Raw genomic sequence first — 24424 nt, 5'->3', positions numbered from 1 at the left:
GCAGCTGGCTGCCTATCTGTCAGCAAAGCCAACGAATGCTGCACTACAAGGAAAGCACCTCTTGTAAACACTCATTTTTTCTTAAAAATTACTTACCAGTTAATGGGTTTCAGACTATTGAAAGCAAAATAACTGAAAGTGGCATCCCTATCAATGGCAATCCAGAAACTCTGAGTGCTAAAACTCAAATTTGAAATGTCATAGGGTATAAAGTCTGGAGCTGCTTCACAGACAATGTTAAAAGATTCTTCTAGGTGACACTGAGATCACTACAATAGAATTAAACTATTGGGTATAAACAAGAAAGCAAACATTCTGCAAGTCCATAAAATCAAACTCCCATTCATTGTCTATAGAGCAGCTCCAGACTTTATACCCTATGACATCACAAGTTTGAGGCTTACTTAGCTAATATTCACAAATATTGATTGAACTATCCTTGACCATGAAAATAACAATTATGAGTTCTTCATTTATGTGGTGTTTCCCTTTAAAGAGTCATTCAAGCCTGTATGTTTCTCCCCTTTTCTTCCCCTTGCAGGTTGAACCTTGTTCTGTGACTTCCACAGGGGGCTCTGGCAGCAGTTATTGCCCAGTTGTCCATCCATTTACAAGCACATGCGTCCGAGCGCTGAGGTGTGCTTAGCTGCTCTGTATAAACATTAACCTGAGCAGACTCTCAGATGACCTGCTCCTAATCTCTGGCCCTTATGAGGAGCTCTGAAGAGACTGGGACAGCAGCTGCAGGAGTTTGTACCCAGTGTATTCCCCTCTATTAGTTTGATAGCACATGTTAACATTTAACATGCACGTTGGCATTAAACAGTCCGGTATAAAGCACGATTTTGCCAGATATGTGTTTCAATATGCATCCACAGTGGTCCCTCTATCATCATTGGCATCATTACTATTAGTAATTATGCTATTAGCTGCCATACATTTTTAGTTAGTTTTATAATTTGCAATATCACAGCAATCATAATACTCTTTCATGGCAGTTCTCAGACCTGTACTCACACAAACATGTAATAGTTATGTTTACTCCAATTCATTTTAAGTCTACTTGCCCTTCTTTGTTTCCTGGGGCTGTCCTCATGTTTGTTTTCCAAAATGTGCCCCTAAACATCATTAGCTTAAGTGAGTTTGAAGTCTAGCTTTAGGGCCACATTGGTAGTGTCAACAGCTGGTCAGGTGAAGCTGCTATTAATGTATCAACCCAACTAAACATTGGTAGTGGGAGGTGTGCCTGCATGCTCCGCCTCTAAAAGGTCATCCAAGGTATGGTTAAAAAAAACAAAAAAAAAGTGGGAGTCCTGATGACATCACTGGGACAATATAAGAGTCAGGCGATGAGGTTTGGCTCCAAACCTCTCTGAGCTGAAACCTGAAGAAGCCAGCAGGCGCACAGCTAGCACCGTCTCTCTACACATCCTCCCTGTGGTCCTGGGATACAAGAAGACACCGCACTGGAAAATATGCTTTTCTGCCACTCCCAGCCTGAGTCCTACCACCAGCACTCTGCTAGTTATATTAGGTAAAGCACAAGCCATGTTAAGAAGCTTTAGAAAGCTGTGGAATTCAGGTGCTTGCAACAGGGGAAAGTTATTTCTACAACAGGTTAAATGGAAGTGTCAGTGCAAAGTAGAGGTGTTAAGAGAAGTAGAAGTGTTCATATGGCATACAATTTGTTTTTAAAATGTACACTTTTGCAGTGATTCTGCATTTAGGAGCACATTATATTTATATTTATTTATTATTAACATTATATTGCCATGTGAAATTCAAATTTTAAAATGCATTGCAGTGGGTTTCTTTAAAGGAACATTGTATTAAAAAACCCACAGTTAGACTACAAATATAGATCATATAGACTACTTTTTTTTTCTCTTTTTTAAAATTGGCACATTTAAAAGGACTTAGATCTACATGAGTAACACTGTATTTTGTAACAACAATCTTTTGCACCTTTGTTCCCCTGATTGAATAATTAGATAAAAGACAGAAAGGACGTTCCCACACTCAGCCCCTGTTCTTTCCTTTTGGTGTCTTTCAGAGAGGCTTTGGCACCTTTCTTAAAAAACGAAGAAGCAAGGCTTATGGCAGAAAATGATGCCAAGAGGACCCCATTCCAGTACATTCTGTGTGCAGCCACCTCGCCGGCTGTGAAACAGCAGGAGGAGAGTCTCACTTATCTCAACCAAGGTAGCTATCTGTCCTGCTAGTTGAATGTCCACGTTGACTAAATGGACTGGAGCTCATTTTGTCACATGTAACCTCAGCAGCAGCAGCAGCAGCAGGGCATGGGTGAGATTAATGCTGATGCAGGATTTTAAATCCTTTATAGCTCAGGGACAGGCTGGATCCTGGTAAATGAAGCCATGTTTACTTGAATTATTAGTTTGGACCCTGCAACTAACATACAAAGGCAAAAACCAGGTGGGATAAACTTATGTGCAGAGGCATCAAGATAACAAATCTGGGGCTGTTTAATCATCATTATTCCACGGTAGAATAATGAATGGACCCAATTTAAGTTACCTGCAGAGAATTCCTTTGCTAATGCTCTTACAGATCTGGATTTGATGTTTTGATGACATCAGAACTTTAAGTCTACATTGTCTTCTTCCATGGATGCAAAGAAAGGCCATAATAATTCTATTTATGCACCTAATTGTGGAATTTCACTGGATGTCCAATTAATGATGATTTTCATTATCAATTAATCTGACAGTTATTTTCTCAATTAATCATTTTGTTAATGATGTATTTAAAAAAGTGAAACACCATTCACAATTTCTCATAGGCCATGATGATGTATTCAATTTGCCTGTATTATCTGACTAAGCCCTGGGTCTTTAACAGGGGTGCCAAGACCCCCAGGCTGGTCCTCAGAGTTACTGCAATTATTGTTTGATAATTCAAGTGTTGAATTTATTTTTAATTAGAATATGTCTGAAAACACATATTAACATGAATTCAACATATTAGCATATTACATAAATCAGCCTAATCACATACATTTACAGTACACAACATTAATGATAGACTAACTGTTACCCATGAATCCTCATGCAATCATGTGAGCTAGCTAACACCAAATCACTGTGCGGCACTTATCCATAATGGTGAGGTAAACTAGTAAGCCAGCAGTTACATACTATTGAAACATTTGATATAATAGCCCATTTGCCAATGGGCTATTATATCTTTACAACTGTACTGTAATTTTTAGTGAGCCACAATGGATTGTTTCGTAACTTCTTGAACAAGAGACCCTGACACACTGTCCACCTCAGAAACCATTGGTGAAAGTACAGAGCATGAGGCTAACGCACCTAGCCAAGTTGCTGCTGACTTACCAGCTACAGGTGAGCGCAACAAGAGAAAACCCCCAAATATTCCAAGAATTACCTCAAGTGCAACTTTACACAGAATATGTTGTAGGGGGTCCCTGCTCTATCTCTCGTTCAGCTTAGGGGTCCTTGGCCTGAAAAATTTTGAAGACCCCTGTTTAGAAATACAACAACTGGTCGATCATTCAGTCAATCAATCAGTTGTAGCAGATCTAAATTAACCACTGCTGAATACTTAAAGGGATACTTTGCCAATTTTGACCACATCTGGATCACTGCGGTATGGGTGCAGATGAATGGTATTAAGGTGCACCCCGTGCTACCAGCTCCGGGAGCTCCCTGCTTGTCCACCAGCCGAAATCCACCAAAAACGCGTCACTGATGATTTGAAATGCAGCGAATGTTTGCTCATGGCACATGTTGAGAATTCCCAGCACTGCCGGCACATATGGAAGCCAAACACCATTCATCTGCACACACTCCCCACACAGCGGTGACACAAACCTGGTTGAAAATTAACAGAGTATCCCTTCAATACTGAAGCATATTGAAATTTAAATATTTGATTATAGAAATATTTTACTTTGAAAACCATCTATCTGGATTCATGTGGTCTGAATTCACCTCTTTGAAGGTTGTTGCAAATGATACAATTTCAGAAACCCAGTGCAGAGGGTTCCAGTCACCCACCTGAACTCTTCTTTCTTGATAATGTGACTGTGTCGTACACTAATAGGACGGAGGTCTGATCGATTTCATCAAGGCTCAGTTGATTACCCTCAGAAGCAGTGGTGTTTTAAAATTACTAATCAAATTTACGGCAACCTTAGTAACTGACTTTGTGAATCCTTGAAATCTTGAAATTATTTTTTTTAATTTGAAATTTTGAAATTGTGGAATTTCAGTGCAGTGAATTCAAATCACATAAATGCAGACATATGGATTTCAGTAAAATGTCTCAATGCTATAAATTCAATGACATATCAATTTTAACTACAGTTTAAATGTTCAGTAGTTGTTACATTTTATAAAAAGGTGATTCAGCTGCTCATAAAATTCCAATTATTATGGCCTTGTTTTGCCTCCATAGAATTTCTGTTTTTAATTGACAGTTGTTAATACATACATATATACTGTAAACATAACTACATACTGTATACAAAAGGTCTTTCAGTATTTTGAATGACTTACCTACTGAAATCATGGTAGTTAAGATGTGAAAGGCATTAAATCATAACATATACGTTTTCAATTTATGTGTGCAACATGAGCTCCTGCGTGTGTCTTAATTTGTCTGACTTCTATCTTCTGATCTAATTCACCCTCTGTTCTTTTCTTCTTGTCTTTCTTTTTTCTAAGTTGTACTTGTCCTTCTACTTCATATCCTTCTCTGCCACTGGAACCTTCTTATTGTTTCTGTCTCTTGAAAAGTGACATTTATTCATTTGTGTTGTATTTACCTTTATTTATCTACAAGTTTGCCCTGCTTATCTGCTGTACAATCATTTGGTTGGAGTAAAAACACAATTAAAGTGAGCTTGCTGTAACATGCAACAATTACATTGCCATGTATAGATGGCATGTATTGATTATAAGTTAATTGCCATCACAGTCCATAGCTTAGTTTCATTACTATGCTGAAAAAGCATTGATAGTCAGTCTTATAGTGTCCATCTCTGACTATTTTAATATGTTCTTGTAATATCAAACTTAATGTATCACATTTGATCAGGATGGAGATATGTAAAAGTTTTCTAGTGGCTGGCCTTTCTATTTTCCTTAAAAGGTTTCTAATTTGATTCAATTTCTATCTCCACTGCCCCTCTTTTCTGATTGACTGATTTCCCATTTTTCAATTTTAATCAGGTGTTTTTTTTTTTTAATGTTTTAAAATGTAGGTCAGTCCTACGAAATCCGTATGCTTAACAGAAAACTAGTGGAGTATACAGATATAAGCAGCAAATGTGTTAAGGTAGGTGTAAGGTATTGTGTCTGTTTTTTGACTTTCACATGACCTCTTCTTCCCCTTTCTTCTCCTATCTGTTTTGATGTATCCATTTCCTGGTTTGTCACAGGTCCCTCAACCCTCCCTTCCACTTCAGGGGTGGGGTGTCAACCTTGGAGAGCTTGGTACTATCACCCAAACTTACCTTTCCTCTTTCCTAGATTTCACAAAAAAACCCTTATAAACACACAACTCATCTCAGCTTCACATTTTTACCATACACACACTCTGTATGATTCCTCTGGACATACCAATCTGCTTTTTCCTGCATTTCGGGGATTTTTTTCATAAAGCCATGGGCATTTTTCTTTGTATATTATTTCTGGAAATGTTTCTTTAATGATGCCATGGCTTTCTGAATAAAATCCATTAGCAGCCCAAAATTTTTTGTCATGCCGCTTTCATTTTCATACACAGGTTTCTGTAACACACACAAGTGTTACTGACTAAATTTCAGATGTGAGTTGAAAGTGACTCCATTTATTGCAAAGACGTTTGTCTACACACTCACTTAAAAGTAAGAGGAGATCTTTTTTTTTTCATTTCTGTGTGAGTGCATCCACTTGACATGTCTCCGTCGTCAGGCCGCCATTGCTTGGGACTGTAATTTTAACAGTAGCATCCTAGAGACACAAGAATGGGACAGGTGGCGTCTATGCAAACACATGACATGCTAGGTCCAGGGCTTTTTGACTTCTGGTGCTCAGTCATGCCTGAGCCTCCCTCCATAAATATCCCAATGGTACATGTTTTTACAGGTTGTCAATTTTAATCTGTTACGTAAAATTTATTTCATGTCCTGGCAGGATTTATAAAGCTTGCTGTTAAAGCGGTACTCCAGTGTTTAAGTAGTGCATTTTCATGTTTTCAGGAGACTTACAACAGAATGGGTCACAAATAAGGGATGCTACATTTCCCATACTGCAACTGGATAGTGTCCTGACCTCCACTGCCTCCTTAATGCCCTCCACCCCACAGCCCCAGTTTGTTATGCAGGCTTTCTGTTGAAAATTGTGGCTCTCCTGATGACATCATCAGGGTTACTTTCATTACATCATAAGGCAACCCGGTCTCACTCCAAAGTTGACAAAACCCGGTGCTTGGTCAGTGACTTCTGGCGTCAGACACAGACAGTAAAAAACGCCCTTACACATTGACATGATACACAGCCGGTCACCCTTATTGTTTAATGGCACCTGACAGCATCAGGGGTAAACGTGGCGAGACAACAACGAAAGTTAAAGGGGTGAAAACTCCCACTAGGGTGGGTGGAAGGGTGGTGAATGGATCCAACAGCTACTGACCTTCACACAAGAGGCCAGTGTTTGCTTTCCATTTGAATATAAAGTCAAACCCATTTTTCTTTTCTTAAACCCAAAAACATGATTTTGTTGCCTAAACCCTACCACGTGTTGTTTGCTTAATGTAACCATGTGCGATTGTTGGAAAATACAGTACAGGCCAAAAGTTTGGACACACCTTCTCATTCAATGCGTTTTCTTTATTTTCATGACTATTTACATTGTAGATTCTCACTGAAGGCATCAAAACTATGAATGAACACATGTGGAGTTATGTACTTAACAAAAAAAGGTGAAATAACTGAAAACATGTTTTATATTCTAGTTTCTTCAAAATAGCCACCCTTTGCTCTGATTACTGTTTTGCACACTCTTGGCATTCTCTCCATGAGCTTCAAGAGGTAGTCACCTGAAATGGTTTTCCAACAGTCTTGAAGGAGTTCCCAGAGGTGTTTAGCACTTGTTGGCCCCTTTGCCTTCACTCTGCGGTCCAGCTCACCCCAAACCATCTCGATTGGGTTCAGGTCCGGTGACTGTGGAGGCCAGGTCATCTGCCGCAGCACTCCATCACTCTCCTTCTTGGTCAAATAGCCCTTACACAGCCTGGAGGTGTGTTTGGGGTCATTGTCCTGTTGAAAAATAAATGATAGTCCAACTAAACGCAAACCGGATGGGATGGCATGTCGCTGCAGGATGCTGTGGTAGCCATGCTGGTTCAGTGTGCCTTCAATTTTGAATAAATCCCCAACAGTGTCACCAGCAAAACACCCCCACACCATCACACCTCCTCCTCCATGCTTCACAGTGGGAACCAGGCATGTGGAATCCATCCGTTCACCTTTTCTGCGTCTCACAAAGACACGGCGGTTGGAACCAAAGATCTCAAATTTGGACTCATCAGACCAAAGCACAGATTTCCACTGGTCTAATGTCCATTCCTTGTGTTTCTTGGCCCAAACAAATCTCTTCTGCTTGTTGCCTCTCCTTAGCAGTGGTTTCCTAGCAGCTATTTGACCATGAAGGCCTGATTGGCGCAGTCTCCTCTTAACAGTTGTTCTAGAGATGGGTCTGCTGCTAGAACTCTGTGTGGCATTCATCTGGTCTCTGATCTGAGCTGCTGTTAACTTGCCATTTCTGAGGCTGGTGACTCGGATGAACTTATCCTCAGAAGCAGAGGTGACTCTTGGTCTTCCTTTCCTGGGTCAGTCCTCATGTGTGCCAGTTTCGTTGTAGCGCTTGATGGTTTTTGCGACTCCACTTGGGGACACATTTAAAGTTTTTGCAATTTTCCGGACTGACTGACCTTCATTTCTTAAAGTAATGATGGCCACTCATTTTTCTTTAGTTAGCTGATTGGTTCTTGCCATAATATGAATTTTAACAGTTGTCCAATAGGGCTGTCGGCTGTGTATTAACCTGACTTCTGCACAACACAACTGATGGTCCCAACCCCATTGATAAAACAAGAAATTCCACTAATTAACCCTGATAAGGCACACCTGTGAAGTGGAAACCATTTCAGGTGACTACCTCTTGAAGCTCATGGAGAGAATGCCAAGAGTGTGCAAAGCAGTAATCAGAGCAAAGAGTGGCTATTTTGAAGAAACTAGAATATAAAACATGTTTTCAGTTATTTCACCTTTTTTTGTTAAGTACATAACTCCACATGTGTTCATTCATAGTTTTGATGCCTTCAGTGAGAATCTACAATGTAAATAGTCATGAAAATAAAGAAAACGCATTGAATGAGAAGGTGTGTCCAAACTTTTGGCCTGTACTGTATGTTGATTCGCGGTGTTGTACAGACGTACTGTGTTTATTTTTAAAGAGACTGTATGAGAACTGTACATTTCCTGTAAAAACTAAAGTGTATTGTGAAAACAGACAATGTATGCAACAGGCTGAAGTCAGCACAGTGTCCCAGAGGGTCAACAACCAATGTACCCAGGGTACCTTGCACGTCAAATCTCAATGTGAAAATGTGACAAATGTCGATATGTGATGAGATCGGCCTGAGAATGTGTTGCATAGGAGGGTCTTTTTAATTTAAAGGAATACTTTACCTTCCATATTTACAATTGTAAATCAATTATGTGTTACTTTGGATTTGTGAAGAAATGTTTGTTTTTCTCACATGCCTCCATGTTGAATGAAGAATCCAAAAATTTAGAAAATTCTTAATTAATGGAAATCATGGGGGGGGGGGGGTCACATCTAGCAACAGCAAAACTGTGTCAAAACATGTGTTTACAAACTGTTTTACACAACTCGTGCAGCGTAATCCAATACTCATTTATTACATCAAAAATGTTAACTATGTATAACACTATAGCGTTACAAATAATATAGTTGTGGGAGGTACTGAGCATACGACTGAATAAATGAGATTTGGATTATACTCCACGAGTTGTGTGAGAGTTTGGAAACATGTTTTTTTTTTTTTTTTTTTTGGGTGTTTTGCCTTTAATGGACAGGATAGTGTGTGAAATGGGGGAGAGAGAAAGAGTGGGGGGAAGACATGCAGCAAAGGGTTGCAAGCCGGAGTCAAACTTGCAGCCGCTGCAGCGAGGCATCACCTCTATACATGGGGCGCCGGCACTATCCTCTACGCTACCAATGCCCCGGAAACATGTTTTAATGTAGTTTTACTTTCGTTAATCACAGTCGCTTTTTGACTTCAATTTATCAAGAATGTATGCTGTTTTAGGATTCTTTGTTCACCATAGAGGCAAGCAAAGTTTTCTTCCCAAATTCAAGGTGACCTGAGGTGAGTTGTTGATATACAGTGACGAGTGCCCCTTAATATGAAATCCTAATCTATGAGCAAGGACTATATTATTATTATTTTTTTTTTATTTATGTATTTTTTTGTGATAAGATAAATTCATAGCCAACACAGAGTGGGTCAATAAGCTTGTAACAACAGCTACTTGCTCTGCAATACATGCAGCTGACAGAATGAAGATGTGGACTGTCTTTGTTCAGGGTTCCCACATGACTTGAAAAGTATCTGAAGTTTGTGAAGTTGGAGGAACAATTCTTCTCCCTGACAAATCATAGGGTGTCAGTGACATCTGATTCTGACCATGTCCCACCCCCAAATTTTGTCTACTTACATCACCAAATAAGACGCCAAAAAACAAACAAACAAATGAACAAACAAACAAACAAACAAAAAAAGTACCCTAAAATGGTATCAATATTTCCTGTTTAAACAGGTCAGTCAATGGGCTTAATGTGGAGTTAAAGAATGTTTGGTTTGATTAAGGTGGAAAAAGGTTGTTGAAAAAGTTGTTATGATTTTCACAACTGGTGTTTTCAGTTACGTTCAGTCATGCGTCCATTGAAGAGGCACTGTTTTCCAGGAACTAGCAACTTTTCCAGTTAGCTTATGTGTCCATTTCATAGGACCCTTAAATTTGTTGTCCAAGTGAGTGTGGGAGCCCTGATGTTTGGGTGGAAAGTCACTGCTGGTGCTACATGTCACAGGTATCACATGTAGCTCATTGGCTGTGGGTCAGTTTCCTCCTAAATATATGAGTTGCTCTTTTTAAGTTTGATGTCTAGTGTATGATGGATAGAAATTGAATTGAAGTGTTCACATCTTTATCCTTGCCTATTGAAACTGCCTCAGTATATGTTAATGAATAAATGAGGGGAGCCTTTTTGCACTTTGCCCAGCAGTCTAGCTGTTGGGCTGTGTGCAAGCTGCCCTGCTCAAGCTGTTAGATGTACTCTGGCCTAAATGCCTGATCCTGCCTGTTCACAGAGCATTGTGCGTGTGGTGTTTCATGACCGTCGGCTGCAGTATATGGAGCATCAGCAGATGGAGGGATGGAGGTGGAACAGACCTGGAGACCGAATACTGGATATAGGTGAGTTGACTGTACCAACCTGATACAGCAAAGCTCACTGATTGGACAAAGATTACTAATGACCCAGTTTTGATGATGTATATCAAAAATAAGAAAGTTGGTATCAAAAGGCCCATGGGCAAGGAATTTATCTGTGTACTCTGCCAGTGTAGAGCAGACTCACTGACCAAACTACAAGATGAATGCTGTTCTGAACTACAGTTGAGGCCATTTATTGGCCTTCATATCAAGGATGAATAAAGAGAACTGGACGCAGTGTTGGAGGTGGAGCAGTTTGGCCTCCATGCTTAATTGGCTTCAAAGTTGCACTTACCTGGGGCCTGCTCCATATACTGTATGTTTTCTGTCAATGTCCCAAGTATTTCTCCACAACACTGAATTTATGAATAGATGAATAAGATAAGATAAGATAAGATAAGATAAGATATACCTTTACTGATCCCACAATTGAGAAATTCCAGTGTTACAGCAGTCAAGGGGAAAGGGTCAGATTAAAGATTTCAGTATTTAGAAACTAAAAAAAAAACTAGGCATGCAAAAAAAGTACAAAAAATACAAGAAACCACAATAAATAATAATAATAATAACAATAGTAATAATAATAATATTAATAATAATAATGCTAATAATAATAATAATAATAATAATAATGAGCAGTGGATATAAAGTGAGCAATGGATTAAAGTGAACATATTTAGTGCAAAGTGAATATTGTATGTGCAAATAAACAACAACATAGGGGACAGCAATGCTTATAGTGGTGTTTATAAAGTGTCCATAGTGTCCCTAAAGTGTCCATAGTGCAGTTTACTGTGAGCAGTGCTGGTTATGTAGCCTGACAGCAGCAGGCAGGAAGGACCTGCGATAGCGTTCCTTCACACACTTTGGGTGAACCAGTCTATCGCTGAAGGAGCTCTCCAGAGCTTTTATCTCCTCCTGCAGGGGATGGGAGTCATTAGTCCTCAGAGATGACAGCTTGGCTGTCATCCTCCTTTCTCCCACCACCTGCACAGAGTCCAGAGAGCATCCCAGGACAGAGCTGGCCTTCTTGATCAGCTTGTCCAGTCCTTCCTTCCTATCTGCAGCCGAGACGCTGCTGCCCCAACAGACCACTCCGTAAAAGATGGCTGATGCCACCACAGTGTCAAAGAAGGTCTTCAGGAGCGCCCCCTGCACTCCAAAAGACCTCAATAAGTATATGACTGAATGAATGGATGAGTCAATTAAAGCCAGAGCTTTGAAAAATAATCCTATCATTCATGAGGTAGCCACTTAACAAGACAAAGATGCTACAGCCATGCTAGCAGCTCGATGACCATCAGTAAGCTGATGGTCCCCTCTCTGGGTAGCATGAATGTCTGAACTAATTTTTTTGGCAAAGGAAAAAAATAAGTCTGTACACTAACAGATCCTCCTGTTTAGAAGGATCAAAATCCTTCTAAACAGGAGCTGCTTGATGTGAGGACTTATTTTTTCTACTTTGACAGAAGTTTATTTGGTCCCACTCTACTGGACATTGGGATGTGCTTGTCTTTTGTACTGTTTTTGAACTCAATGTTATGGCAACAACTGTTTCGATATTTCAGTCAGGACCAAAGTGGTGTACTGACCGACAGACCACAGAGCTATGCCGCTAACATGGCTAATGAGAACCTGTTGATTTGATTCAAACAGACATTTGGACTCAAATATTGCTAAATTCTGGTTGATGCATTGAAGTGTGTGACATCACCCTTTTCTACCCATGACCTGCCAGCTTTACACCAGTAAGAAGAGCACAGATAAAACAGCAGAGATAGAAATCTCCAAGGTAAAATAACAGAAAATGGTGTGTTCTATTAGGACGTCATCACTTGGAGCAAAAAGCTGATTGTGAAAATATGTGTTTAGAAGCTTTATTGCAGTTGTAAACTGACTCCTTATTTGCAGATATCCCGCTGTCAGTGGGGATACTGGAGCCCCGTTCCCACCATTTGCATCTCAACACTATTGAGTTTCTTTGGGATCCTGTCAAGAATGCTTCTGTTTTCATCCAGGTACACATAGACTCTGGCCAAATGTCTTGGGGAGTTATTAACACACATGACAAACTAACAACTGTCAATCCCTCATTTGTCAGGTCAATTGCATCAGCACTGAGTTCACCCCCAGAAAGCACGGTGGGGAGAAAGGAGTTCCCTTTCGTATTCAGATAGACACTTTCACAACCAATGAACACGGGGAGTACATGGAGCATGTGCATTCTTCCAGCTGCCAGGTCAAAGTCTTCAAGGTATGAAAGTGGCCTGCTCATTCTCAACATATTTGTGCTGTACCAAGTTATGCTCTACTCTAATAATCATTGGTCCATCATAAATATAGCTTCATTTATCTGTTCTCCTGTGACCCTGCATCCTCGTATAGGGACATTACATTTTGGGATTGCAACACCTTAAACTTCATCTGCTTAATTTAGACCTGTTGTCTTCATTTGTGGAAATTTTTTGTGCCATCTAATGGTAGCAAAAGCACAATACACTAATCCATGTAAAAACAAGATGGTGGCCATCTTTGCTAAGTCAGTCTTCAGCTGATCCCAACACAATAGTAGACAAGGTGCAAAACCTGATCATATTTTATGGTTGAAACGTTTTCATTTATGCTTAAAGCAGCTGTGCGGAACTTTACGTTTTCGTTGATTATAGTGCCCCCTTTGGTCGAAGCGGTATGACACCCACAGCCTGGTGTCGTAAAATCTCAACTGCAACTGTAGTGTAAAAGTTTGTGCCAACAAATCAAGCAGCAAGGTTAAGATGTATAAATTGATTAAGAAACTTATATAATCATGTTTTATGTACAAGGCATTATAAAGCTCTTTGATCTACATTTAGTTATGATAAAAACATTGCTGTATGTGTCAAAGTATTCATAGCACTAGACTATGTAATCATGTTGTATGCACCTACTGAAAGAACACACTATGTCTTGTTTAACGATGAGACACATACTCAAATGCTGTAATACACACACACACTCACATATTGTATTCTAAAGGTTCACTTGTATGAATGAGAGCACTGAGGACTGTATAAAAAGTCCCCAAAATTCACGTTTTTTAAAAATAGAGTGAAAGCGAAACCAGACCTAAGGGTGGAAAACTTGGGAAATTCCAGGCTGCATTACACCATTAAAAATGGGCCCAATCAGAATTGGACACAAAGAAAGGTTTTCCACCAATAGAATTGGACTTAAGAGGGAAAGGTTAGCAAAAAGAGGTGGAGACTCATTTGAATCTCCACCAGCATATAAGCCAGGGCTCTGAGAGCAGGTTTTCAGTCACACTCCGGAGTCTGACTCGCTAAGTTGTATGTGTTAAAGCCTGTTGACACATTAAACTTGATTGCATCGGACTTTGCCTGTTTCCAGTGTTTCTTTAAGTATTTGCCAGCTGAGCCTAAGGTACCAAATCGACATCTGAGAACAACTGATAAGAGACAAGAGGTTCAAGGTCGGGAGCCTACAGGCCCACTTCCAGGCACCGATTTTTGACACTTCACAACCGGCAATTACCGCATGCATTTGTTTTGAAGAGCGAGAGGAAAATCATAAATGTTCTGGTGTAGCTCTGAATTTCTTATAAGCTGAGGACAAATGCCTGCTGTATACACGTGTTTGGGCTTGAGCCCTATCACTGTTCTGTTTAGCCTTCTTCTGTTCTCCTGTTCTTTTTTCTTTTAGATGGTGCTCCTTTTTTATCCGCCATGACATTGAAAGTACAACCAAGTCCTTATAGATACATCTGGTAAAACTGTTATGTGTTCAGCAATGCCCGTTGCGTACTGGTTACTGGAAGAACACTCTCTGTAAACGCGGCTCTTCTTCTTCTCTCAATTATCAGAAACAACTTCCAGGTGCATACCACCACCTACTGTACAAGAGTGTGCAATGTTTCCGAAATCATTCACTACTCCCTACTACATGTCATTTAGCCTGTTTCTTAAATCCTACTCGTAAACACGGCTCCTTCTTCTTCTGTGGTTTAATGGCTGCAGGCCGCTGCGGGCGGGCAGACTTGCTTCCGCCTCCGGGTGCCGTATTCTGGTTTGCTGACTTCCGCTGTGTCTGACGCAACCATATAGAGCCATAAATAGCCATATAGAGAAAGGCTTTTTTGTCGCTGTTGGGTTCAAATAAATATGCGGATCTTGAAGAGGGGGTGATACGAACTAGGGACAGTTTTATTAATGGTAAAAAGTTCCACACAGCTGCTTTAATAACATTTATAGATTAATATGGCATACAAACTTGACTAATTTAGCCATAGTAACTACTAACTGGTAACTGCTGATTAGGAAGTACTTGTTTCAGGACATTGGGACTGTATTATTATATTGCAGCATTTCACAAAGGCCAATTAAGTGTGACAGAGCGTGTTCCTATGGACAAAAGGGACATTGCTAGCTGGGAATATAGAGCAAGAAAAAAAAAATCATACAGAGTTACAAAACAAACAAATCCCAAGGCTTTTAGATATCTTACATTTTTTTTGCAATTTTGTTTTTGCACAGCCTGTTCAGGCATCGACATTAAAGGTTTTCAACAGTTTTATACTTGAGCAGTTGCCCCTAACCTATAGAGTTACAAAACATTGAACAAATGTTAAATTGTTTGCAATTTTGTTGTTGCACAACAATGTTCTGGCACTGAAATAATCAGTTTTATACTTTATTACATACTTGTGACTACTAAAAATAAACCCATTGTCCCTATATAAGGAGATCCTTTTTTTCCCAAAAAAAACTACTTACTGTTCAAAGACAGTACTTAGTTTTCATACTTATCAGGTCCTCCTCATCCCAAACAGCTTGGAGAAATCAAAATAAGCATACAAAACAAAAGCTGGGGTCTCAGGAGGCTATGACACGTTTCTGTATTTAACTTTAAATGTTGTTGTTTTTTTAAGCCTAAAGGAGCTGATCGCAAACTGAAGACAGACAGGGAAAAGATTGATAAAAAGGCCCTGCAAGACAGAGAGAAGTATCAAGTGTCCCATGAGAATACCCTGCTAAAAGAGGTGAGGCATACCTTTCTCTTTCTTTCTCTGGACCCTTTGTTTGCATTCTGTAAGTAGTATTGTAATGGTGTAACTTCATTGATCCCACAGTGGTAAATTCTTATTCTATCTGGATATTTATCTCATCTCATCAACACTGGAGCCAAACAACCAGTTTATTCTTTATGTGCTTCACCTGCCAGTGAATTTATTTACCTCCTCTAATTTCACTTCCACATTACATTTTAAACCAGCACATCACTGTATGTTAATATGTTGCTCTACTCTTTTTGAGTTGCTCTGTTTAAAAGTATGCTTGCTCTGGGGGCTGAGCTCTGTCAATGATTGGGTGCATCACTTCAGTGTTTGACTGTCAAGTGACTCAGCAGTTTGTGCTTAGGTGTTAACCTTGTCTCTTTGTTAATCTTTATCATTCATCTGGATGAATAACAAACCTGATTGGAGCTGAAGCAATACTTAAGGTGTGTGTCCTTGTAAACAGATTTCTGTAAACTACTGCTGGAAGAAGTATTTTGATCCTTTATTGAAGTAAAAGTAGTAATATCACAATGTAAACATTTCATTTAAATGAAAGTCCTTAAAAATTAACTTTAGTAAAAGTGCAGATGTATTATCTAAAAAAAATAACTTCAAATATTTATTTATTTTTGTGTTACATTATAAGCCCAACTATTATTGTATTAGAATTACTATTAATAATTTTTAAAGTTTTGTTTATTTAAATTTTCAGAGCATATATGAATCAGGGTCTAAGTTTCAGTGCCCATTTCCAGACAAGGAAATATACAAAAGGGAAAACCTCTATACATGGAAGGATAGAGAGATGTAATAGGAATAATAAAAAAGATGTAATAAATGTTTAAAAAAAAATAAACAAAATAATAATGATGACAAATTAACAATATTAATGACTAAAAATAACTAATACAATTAATTAATACAAATAAAAATAATTCAGTAAACAAAGATAAAAATAAAATTACATAGACAGATGGCAATTGTGACACAAAAAAATCTAAGTAAAAATAAATTAATATAAATAAGAATGAAATCAAGATAGGGCGGCACGGTGATGTGGTGGTTAGCACTGTCGGTTCCCGGTTCATTCCCGGGTGTGGGAGCCCTTCTGTGTGGAGTTTGCATCTTCTCTCCGTGTCAGCGTGGGTTCTTTCCGGGTACTCCGGCTTCCTCCCACAGTCCAAAGACATAAGACTGGGGATTGGTTTAATTGGTGACTCTAAATTGTCCGTAGGTGTGAATGTGAGTGTGAATGGTTGTCTGTCTCTATGTGTCAGTCCTGCCATAGTCTGGCGACCTGTCCAGGGTGTACCCTGGAAAATCGGAATTTTCAAGTTCCTACTCAGAAATTTCAACTGGAACACCCCCAGAAGTCATATTTTCAACTCAGAAAGTTGGAGCAACCAACCCAGACCTCAAAATCCAATGTGGCTGCTCCGCGCATCAACAGTAGTGAAAGCTGTAGTATTATACTGTTTATTAGCATTTCTGTCTTGTTTGTGTCTCACTAGAACAGTCATACACACAGTACTGTCCAACTTTATGTGTGGACAAGTTGCTACGGTTTTTGTATGCACAAAATATATCATTATACATTGTTATCAACTGGTAATGCTAACAATCGCTAACCTGCCTTGAACTGGGGTTGCTAACATCTTGGTAGTGGTACTGGAATGAACTTGACTTTGTTTGACATCATTCCCAGCTCTGATTCTGAGGTAAACGAAACGCAGCATTGGTCTGGTGTGGTGCAGTGCATTCTGGTAGTTGTATGTTTTCTACCTCTTGAGTAGAAGTTAATGCCACAGCTCTTTTCCTCTGTTTTCTGTAGTCATTTAGGACCTATTTCAAAAGTATTTCTGTCTTTACTGCATAGACAGCCCTTTTTTGTAAAAAGACAGTGAGCCACTTTTTACCATTTATTTTTAGAAATGTTTTACTTCTGTGGTCTTTTTTTGCTGAGATATATTTATCATGCCAGGTATAATAATCAGAGAACATCTTTCATCTTCTCTTTCTTTCTCTCTCTCTCAAGTGTTCCCCTTGGCCTGATGCCCTGAATCTCACCAACCACAGCAGCAGCAACAGTAGCAGCATTCCATCACCAGTTTACCACAGCCCACCAACTTCCTGTAGTTTCACAGATGGGTGAGTCAGATGTCACTTTTTTTTTTTATTTGCATTGACCTAACTTATTGTGTTTATTAGAGCTGTGTAGGAAAATTTGACATCATTGTCAAAGTGGACAATGTTGTGTTGATTTTTGGTGTGATACCTTAAGACTACATTGTAAAAATGTATTATTTACTTTGACTGGGTTTCAGTAACTTTGTTTGCAAATTCAGAGATTAGAGTGCAGTGAAAATGAAATTCTCTTTCAAGGCCTGGCGATGAACACTGTAGCAGTGGTGCAATATAAACAGTAGTAATAGCTCCCTCTATGGGTGCTCACCAGGATCAACTTCTACAAACTCCTGAACTTCAACAAACTGTGTTCTATAATAAGTAAAAATAGACAGTTTATTATTAGTTTATTTGTTAGTAAATGGGCAGATGTGTTTCAGAGCAGTACAAACAAAACACTCAACTGATCACCCCAGGTTGTTCTTTCTTCCTCATGTGGACGTTTCTATAGCAACTGTTCTCCAAACCAGCAAGGGGAGCTGCTCATACCCGGCTGCTCTGATGTAAGTAATGGAGAGCAGTGCTGTGTGAAAGTGTTAATATTGCTCTTTTATTTCCTTTAGGCCATTATTTGGAGACAGTGGATGCTGTGCTGCTATACTCATTTCAAGGGCTCTTCTTCTTTTTGACATGTAGCACCTTCTGCCATCGTCCACGCCACAGGACACTCAGCAGTGGCTGCACCGACACAGGTTCTCACCTTTCTCAAGGCTCTTCTGCAGCTTCTCAGGTAACAGAAAAAAATCACAGCACATTTTGATTCATGGAACAGTTACACAGCAGGAGAGAGCAGACACACAGCTGACTGACTCAATTGTAGGAAAAAAATGGAGGAATTCACTGAACATTTTTGAGCAGGAAGGAAGCAGAACATATCTGCTGTTGTTGTTGCAGGTGCTGATCTGTTGAGGATGAGCAGGGAGGATCTGATCCAGATCTGCGGTCCAGCAGATGGTATTCGACTTTTTAACACAATGAAAGGAAGGTGAGACATTAAAATATGCTCTGAGCACCAGCAATAATTTTGAAAGCTATTCTAGATTTAGCCGTAGTCTTAGTCTTAAGATGAAAATGCTTATTAGTTTTAGTCACGATTCAGTGATCTTAAAGCTACACAGTTTAAGTCAACAAAAATTTAAATGAGATTTCAGTCAACTTCTAGTCATTATGTTTTCTATGTGTTTTTTAATCTTTAAACTAATTCAGTTAGGCTAATTCATGTATCAGCAATTAGAATCAAGGTGATAGGCTGGATGAAATTTCATTCAGTCAGTTTTTTTTCTACAACTACAAATAATTTCTGCACACTTAAAAACTGTCATTTTTCCAGCAGTGTTTGACAGGTTTAAGGAGTGATTTATGAGCACAAACTTACTAATGATCATTTGAAAAGTTCAACATCTCTCTCTCTGGTCACAATGTTGCCTCTAAAGCGGAGGGGCAGGACCATTAACACATTTCAAACTTGTGAATTGTTAACTGACTACCATGAAGCATTGTGCAAATATACATGTTTATTTTTCATGACCACTACTGTTGTCAGATCGAAGCCATCTGTTTGTGTATTGGGTTAATTCTGTAATAATTTGGTACCACAAACAACATCACAAATACTTCAGGCATCAGGCATTGATGTTACATGTGTTGCGTGACCATAGTGTGGCTTGTTTATAGCCTAATTTTTAATGTGTGATTAAAATCACATTAAAATGTGATTATCTTGCTAAATAAAATGCGTAATTATCATAAACGTTGGTTTGACACAGAGCTTATTTTCTGCAATAACCCAAAATCCAAAGGAAAAATCTCATGGGATTTTTGACGAGGAGACAAGGGTGACGCTAACATAAACATTTGCCTACATAAACCGTCATCCCTGAAACACTCTATGGTGAAGGTTGTCAGGTCTGTAAGCAGTGTTAGGGGGATTGCTTTTTTTTCGGTAATATATTTTTAAATCTACAGTTAATACTCTCTTAAAACGATTTACAAAAAAAGTAATGTCTACTCAAGGAGCATTTTCTGTGTACACTTCTCATATGTTTTTATGTCATTTAATGTTATCAGAGGTGAAATTATCCTTTCTTCCCCACAAAAAAACTAAGATTACAAACAAGAAAAAAAAAAAAATAAAAAAATTTACAGATTTGTGTATGACAACTTTGACAAAACCTTCCCAACACCTTTATTTAAGTCCCACAGTTCCGAGTTTAGGTAATCAAGAGGGTCATTTTTCCACTATGTCATGTTCTATGTAGTACTAGTGATATAGTTTCTGCTCACATTTTTCCAGGTGTGTACAGCCGCGTCTTACCATCTATGTGTGTCAGCAGCAGGCCAGACATCAACCTCTCATCAAGCCAGGGGGTGGAGACAGTAAGTACATATATTGTGTAATATGATTCTTATATTCTTATGCTGAATATAATTGAATGGTCTTTAAAGCTGTAGTTGGTAACTTTTACAAAAATAACTTTGTCTTATTTCCTCCTCGTAATGCTTCTAACGGCATTTGCAAGAATCTACCACAAGGAAACAGAAACAACCAGAATAATCAGTTCATCAATCAATCAATCAAACAATCAATCAATCAATCAATCAATCAATAAATCAATCCTCTGTCATATAGAACAATACAAGGTACAACTCCAGTGACATGTGATCCCATCAGCTCCTTAAATTGTGCACTGTAGTTTAGTCCTTTTTGATTTTCATGCATTGTTGACTGCTGCTTTGTAATTGTCCAATTGTCCATAAATGCCCATGATTTCTGGTTGTGGAGTGATTAAACTGCCCACACATCCCGACCCAACAAGAGGGCTGCACGGTCGCTCCTCCCGAACAATGCCAGTGCCACTCTGCAGCTGCCTCTCACCAGTGTATAGCAGTGATCCACAGTAGAAATGGGACAGCACCTCACATTCCGACAGACACACCAGTCCTTATTCACTGTAAAGCAAGTGCCTCCTCTAAGTCTCTGGCCAGAGTCCTCTGCTCTGTCAGGCGGACATATAGAAAAAGAGTCACCAGGTTGAATGGCGCTGTCCAGGATTTAGCCAAGTTTTGGTGAATTAAAGGATGTTACAGTTTCTGATATCCTGTTAGAAACAGATGCGGGGTGGAAGTCGTCCAGTTTATTATCCAACACCTAGTTTTAGCTATACTGTTTTCAGTATGGGGCAAGGTCACAAACTTTCTCAATTTATAGCTAAACAGTACACTAAAATATGTTTCTGAAAACATCTAGGTGAGAAACAGGCAGTGCAGTAACAGAATCTTGTTTTATATTTGATCAGCCCTGCCTACTGTGACAGTTTGACAGAAACTCCTCAGCTCTGGTTGGTTGTTTCTCTTCAGTCACTGTAGATTCCAGTAAATGTCAATAGAGGCACCATGAGGGCAACGAGGAACATGACATTTTTTCACAGATTATCTGTCTCATGTTCTACTGTATGGATGTAGTGACAGTTTCAGCAGATTTGGCTCATTATTTTTATAAAAGAAACAGGAAATGTCTTATTATTATATCTTAAAATATTTTTTTGAATATCAATAAAATTTAGGTGGAAAACCTTTTGAAAATGAATAATGTAGTCATGGAATTGTACATGAAGCTTGTTCATGCGTTCCGTCCTATCATCTTTGTCTTCCCATCAGTTTACCATGCTCTGTACCTGGAGGAGCTGACACTGTTGGACCTCTCTGAGAAGATTGCTCTGCTCTACAGCATCAGTCCACAGCAAATTACACACATCTACAGACAAAAACCCACAGGGATCCACATCTTGGTCTCTGATGAGGTATCCTTACATCTTCTCTATCAACCATTAACTCTTCATGCCTTTGAACCATTTACCATTGAGCACTATTTGAGAGCTCAGGCGTGGTGAGTGCTGCTAACCTGGATTGATAGTTGACACAAGGGGCTGATGACTGTGCTGTTACTTATGGTGTAGGCTTTAATTTATAGTTCATAACTAATTTATAGTTCCCTCTGTGTGTGGTGTAATCCAAGCTTCTCTGTGGTTTGTTGTGGTAAGATGGTCTTGCCTCACATGCTAGCTCATCACCACCTCCCTGCAGTGCTCTTATACGTTGGTTTCCCCCTTTGGTTCCCTCTGGTTAACACCGCTGTCTCTGTCAGCACTGTTGCTGTTATTTAGCGCTGTTTATGGAGTTAGTACCATTAGCTTCTAGCTACCACAAAGTTGAGAACCATGTCCAGAAAACTGGTACAGTCTGAATCTCACATAGAACCCCATTAGTTATATTCCCCATAGTAACTGTGTTTAAACTCTTTACTCATACAGAAGTAACTGTGTTTACACTCTTTACTCACACTGTGATGTAGATACACATACTTATATAAGTGGCATTACATCCAGGTAGCTTCCGTCTCACTTGGGCTAATTTCTGATTTCAAACTGGTGCTTGGCCATTGTACTGAAAAGCAGCATCTGGTGCAAAAATCTGGATCAGAATAATCCTGATTTGGAAGTCTCATGTTTTGCTGTTTCCAGGATCAGCTAATCCATTTTACTTTTGTACTGGTTTTTCAAAGCAACATTGGATTAGGTATCCCTGATCCAGCTACAGACTTTTCAGGATTACCAAATCTGAATAACCACTGCTCTAAATGGGACCACACATCACAATGTGGGCAGTCTGCCAGCAAACACACTGCAATTACCACTTATTGCCATAGGTTCCGTCAAAGACACAGAAATGGAGATCTTCAAGATTGTAACTTTAAATACTTTTGGTTTGATATTGACAGCTATTTGGGAGATTATTTTATAGGGACAGCATCCTTTTATTCTACTTTACTGTACTGAAAGGCTTAATAGGTAGCCTAATATCAACCTAGTCTATTCAATCAAAGTAAATATTAAAAAAATCAGAAGCAAAATATAAATAAATGTATATATATTTAACAAATTTGAGTCCAAGCTTTTTTTTTACATTTTGCTCCTGAAATCCAGCCTGAATCCAACTGTCCTCTGGGATCAGGATAATCCTGATTTTTTTTCATTAAACATATCCCGGATGTAAAAACATTTGAACACATACTGAAGCTTTGATCCAGATCAAAACCAACACTGAATTATGTAATCGAATCTCATTTCAGAATCCTTTTCTTCTTTTAAACAATCCATTTTTAACATCTGATCCAATCTGACAGCCAAAATGTGATCAGATTACTTCTGAACAACTGGGCCCAGACTACTGAGCCTTTCTTGAACTTTCTCCATGTTGTCTTCACTCTCAACAGTCTACACCAGGATCAGAAACTTATAGGAGAAAACAAAAGCAGTCAAAGCTCACCGAAACAATAGCATGGAGAATCACTGAACTAGAATTACAGGAACAAAATCAAGTGCAATCTACAGTGAGAAAGCTTCTCTTTAGAGCTGACTATTTACCGCTGCAATTTCTAAACTAGCAAATACCAATTCTGACACCTGTAAAAGCATGCTTATTAGCGAGGATTTGGTATTTATACATGATGATAACCGCTAGATGGAGATTTTCTGGATTTTGATATGCAGCGTTTTGGAAATGCAAATGATCTGTGTTTACATCAGTCAATCTGCTCATTTCAGATGGTGCAGAACTTTGGGGAGGAAACAAGTTTCATCCTCAGCACTATAAGAGGTAATTATTTTTATAGTTAACCTTTAATTTCACAATTCACTATTAAAAATTCACTATCCATCCTGTGTAGCTTGGTAATTGGTATTTTTGACTGATCTTTCACTTGATTGTTTTCTGTTACCCAGATGAAAACACAGATGGCTACCACGTTGTGTTGAAATGATCAGCCGGTACTCAGGAGGTTCAATGTTTCCTCTGAGAATCAGTGGCATAGTACACCTTGTATATAAGTCCTCCTAGATTACAATATGTGACCAAGATTTACAGTACAGTAAAAGGCTGTTAAACTTTCAGTTTACCGTTGATTTTGTGGTCCTGTTTAGTTTTCTTTAATTTTCCTGTTTTATTTGTATTGTTGTGAAGTTACTGATTCATACTTGATATGTTGTAATTACAGGTTAACACTGCTTTATTACTCCTGCATATGTGTGTGTACATCTTTGGCTCAAACACCTTTTAATGCAAGTAAATGACTTAATGATCATAAAGCAGAATAATGCCACTCATCATCATACTGTCAAATAGAAAACACAAATGAACAAAACTGTATTATGTTGTTTTAATGTAAAGCAATGCCCCTGCTTGTTCCAAACATGAAGTGCTGTCATGTTCTCCTATGTTCTTGGCGAGTTTTAATATGAAATTTGGTAAAAGTGAGGTGTGTGTGCACATAGGCTACTGTATGTTTAAACAGAGACTCTGTGTTGCAGTTTGGAGGATGATTTTGACCGTCATGGCTCTATGACAAGTGTAGTTCACTCAAAATAAAGTATTTTGCACTATTTTCTGTTGTTCCACTGATTTTGTTCAGGTATATGAAACTGACTGGTAAGACAGAGAGTCAAACTTCGAACAAATATGGCCTAATCAAATTTTATATTGCTTTATGTAAAAGCTGATATAAAGCATGTTTATCTCAGATACTCCACCCCAGAATCATAAAGTAATATTTAAAAGTCAAATTAAGTTCAGAGAGCATG

The 24424-nt window shown here is 38.8% G+C and overlaps 1 protein-coding gene across 1 annotated transcript; it reads left to right on the top strand.

Annotated features, from left to right (window-relative positions):
• Window positions 1-1197: 1197 nt before the first annotated feature.
• Window positions 1198-24228, top strand: tfcp2l1 (transcription factor CP2-like 1). The gene is made up of 15 exons (XM_033617949.2): window positions 1198-1534; window positions 2054-2202; window positions 5252-5325; window positions 10429-10534; window positions 12464-12570; window positions 12654-12806; window positions 15477-15587; window positions 17641-17753; window positions 18241-18292; window positions 18426-18519; window positions 18684-18774; window positions 20083-20165; window positions 21447-21589; window positions 23393-23444; window positions 23570-24228. Exons 1-15 carry the CDS (start codon window positions 1476-1478, stop codon window positions 23605-23607), a joined length of 1425 nt encoding a protein of 474 aa, XP_033473840.1. The 5' UTR covers window positions 1198-1475; the 3' UTR covers window positions 23608-24228.
• The last annotated feature ends 196 nt before the right edge of the window (window positions 24229-24424 follow it).

This window comes from Epinephelus lanceolatus, chromosome 14 (assembly GCF_041903045.1).
Source record: "Epinephelus lanceolatus isolate andai-2023 chromosome 14, ASM4190304v1, whole genome shotgun sequence".
Lineage (NCBI taxonomy): Eukaryota > Metazoa > Chordata > Actinopteri > Perciformes > Serranidae > Epinephelus > Epinephelus lanceolatus.
This window is presented reverse-complemented; position numbering and strand designations above follow the sequence as displayed.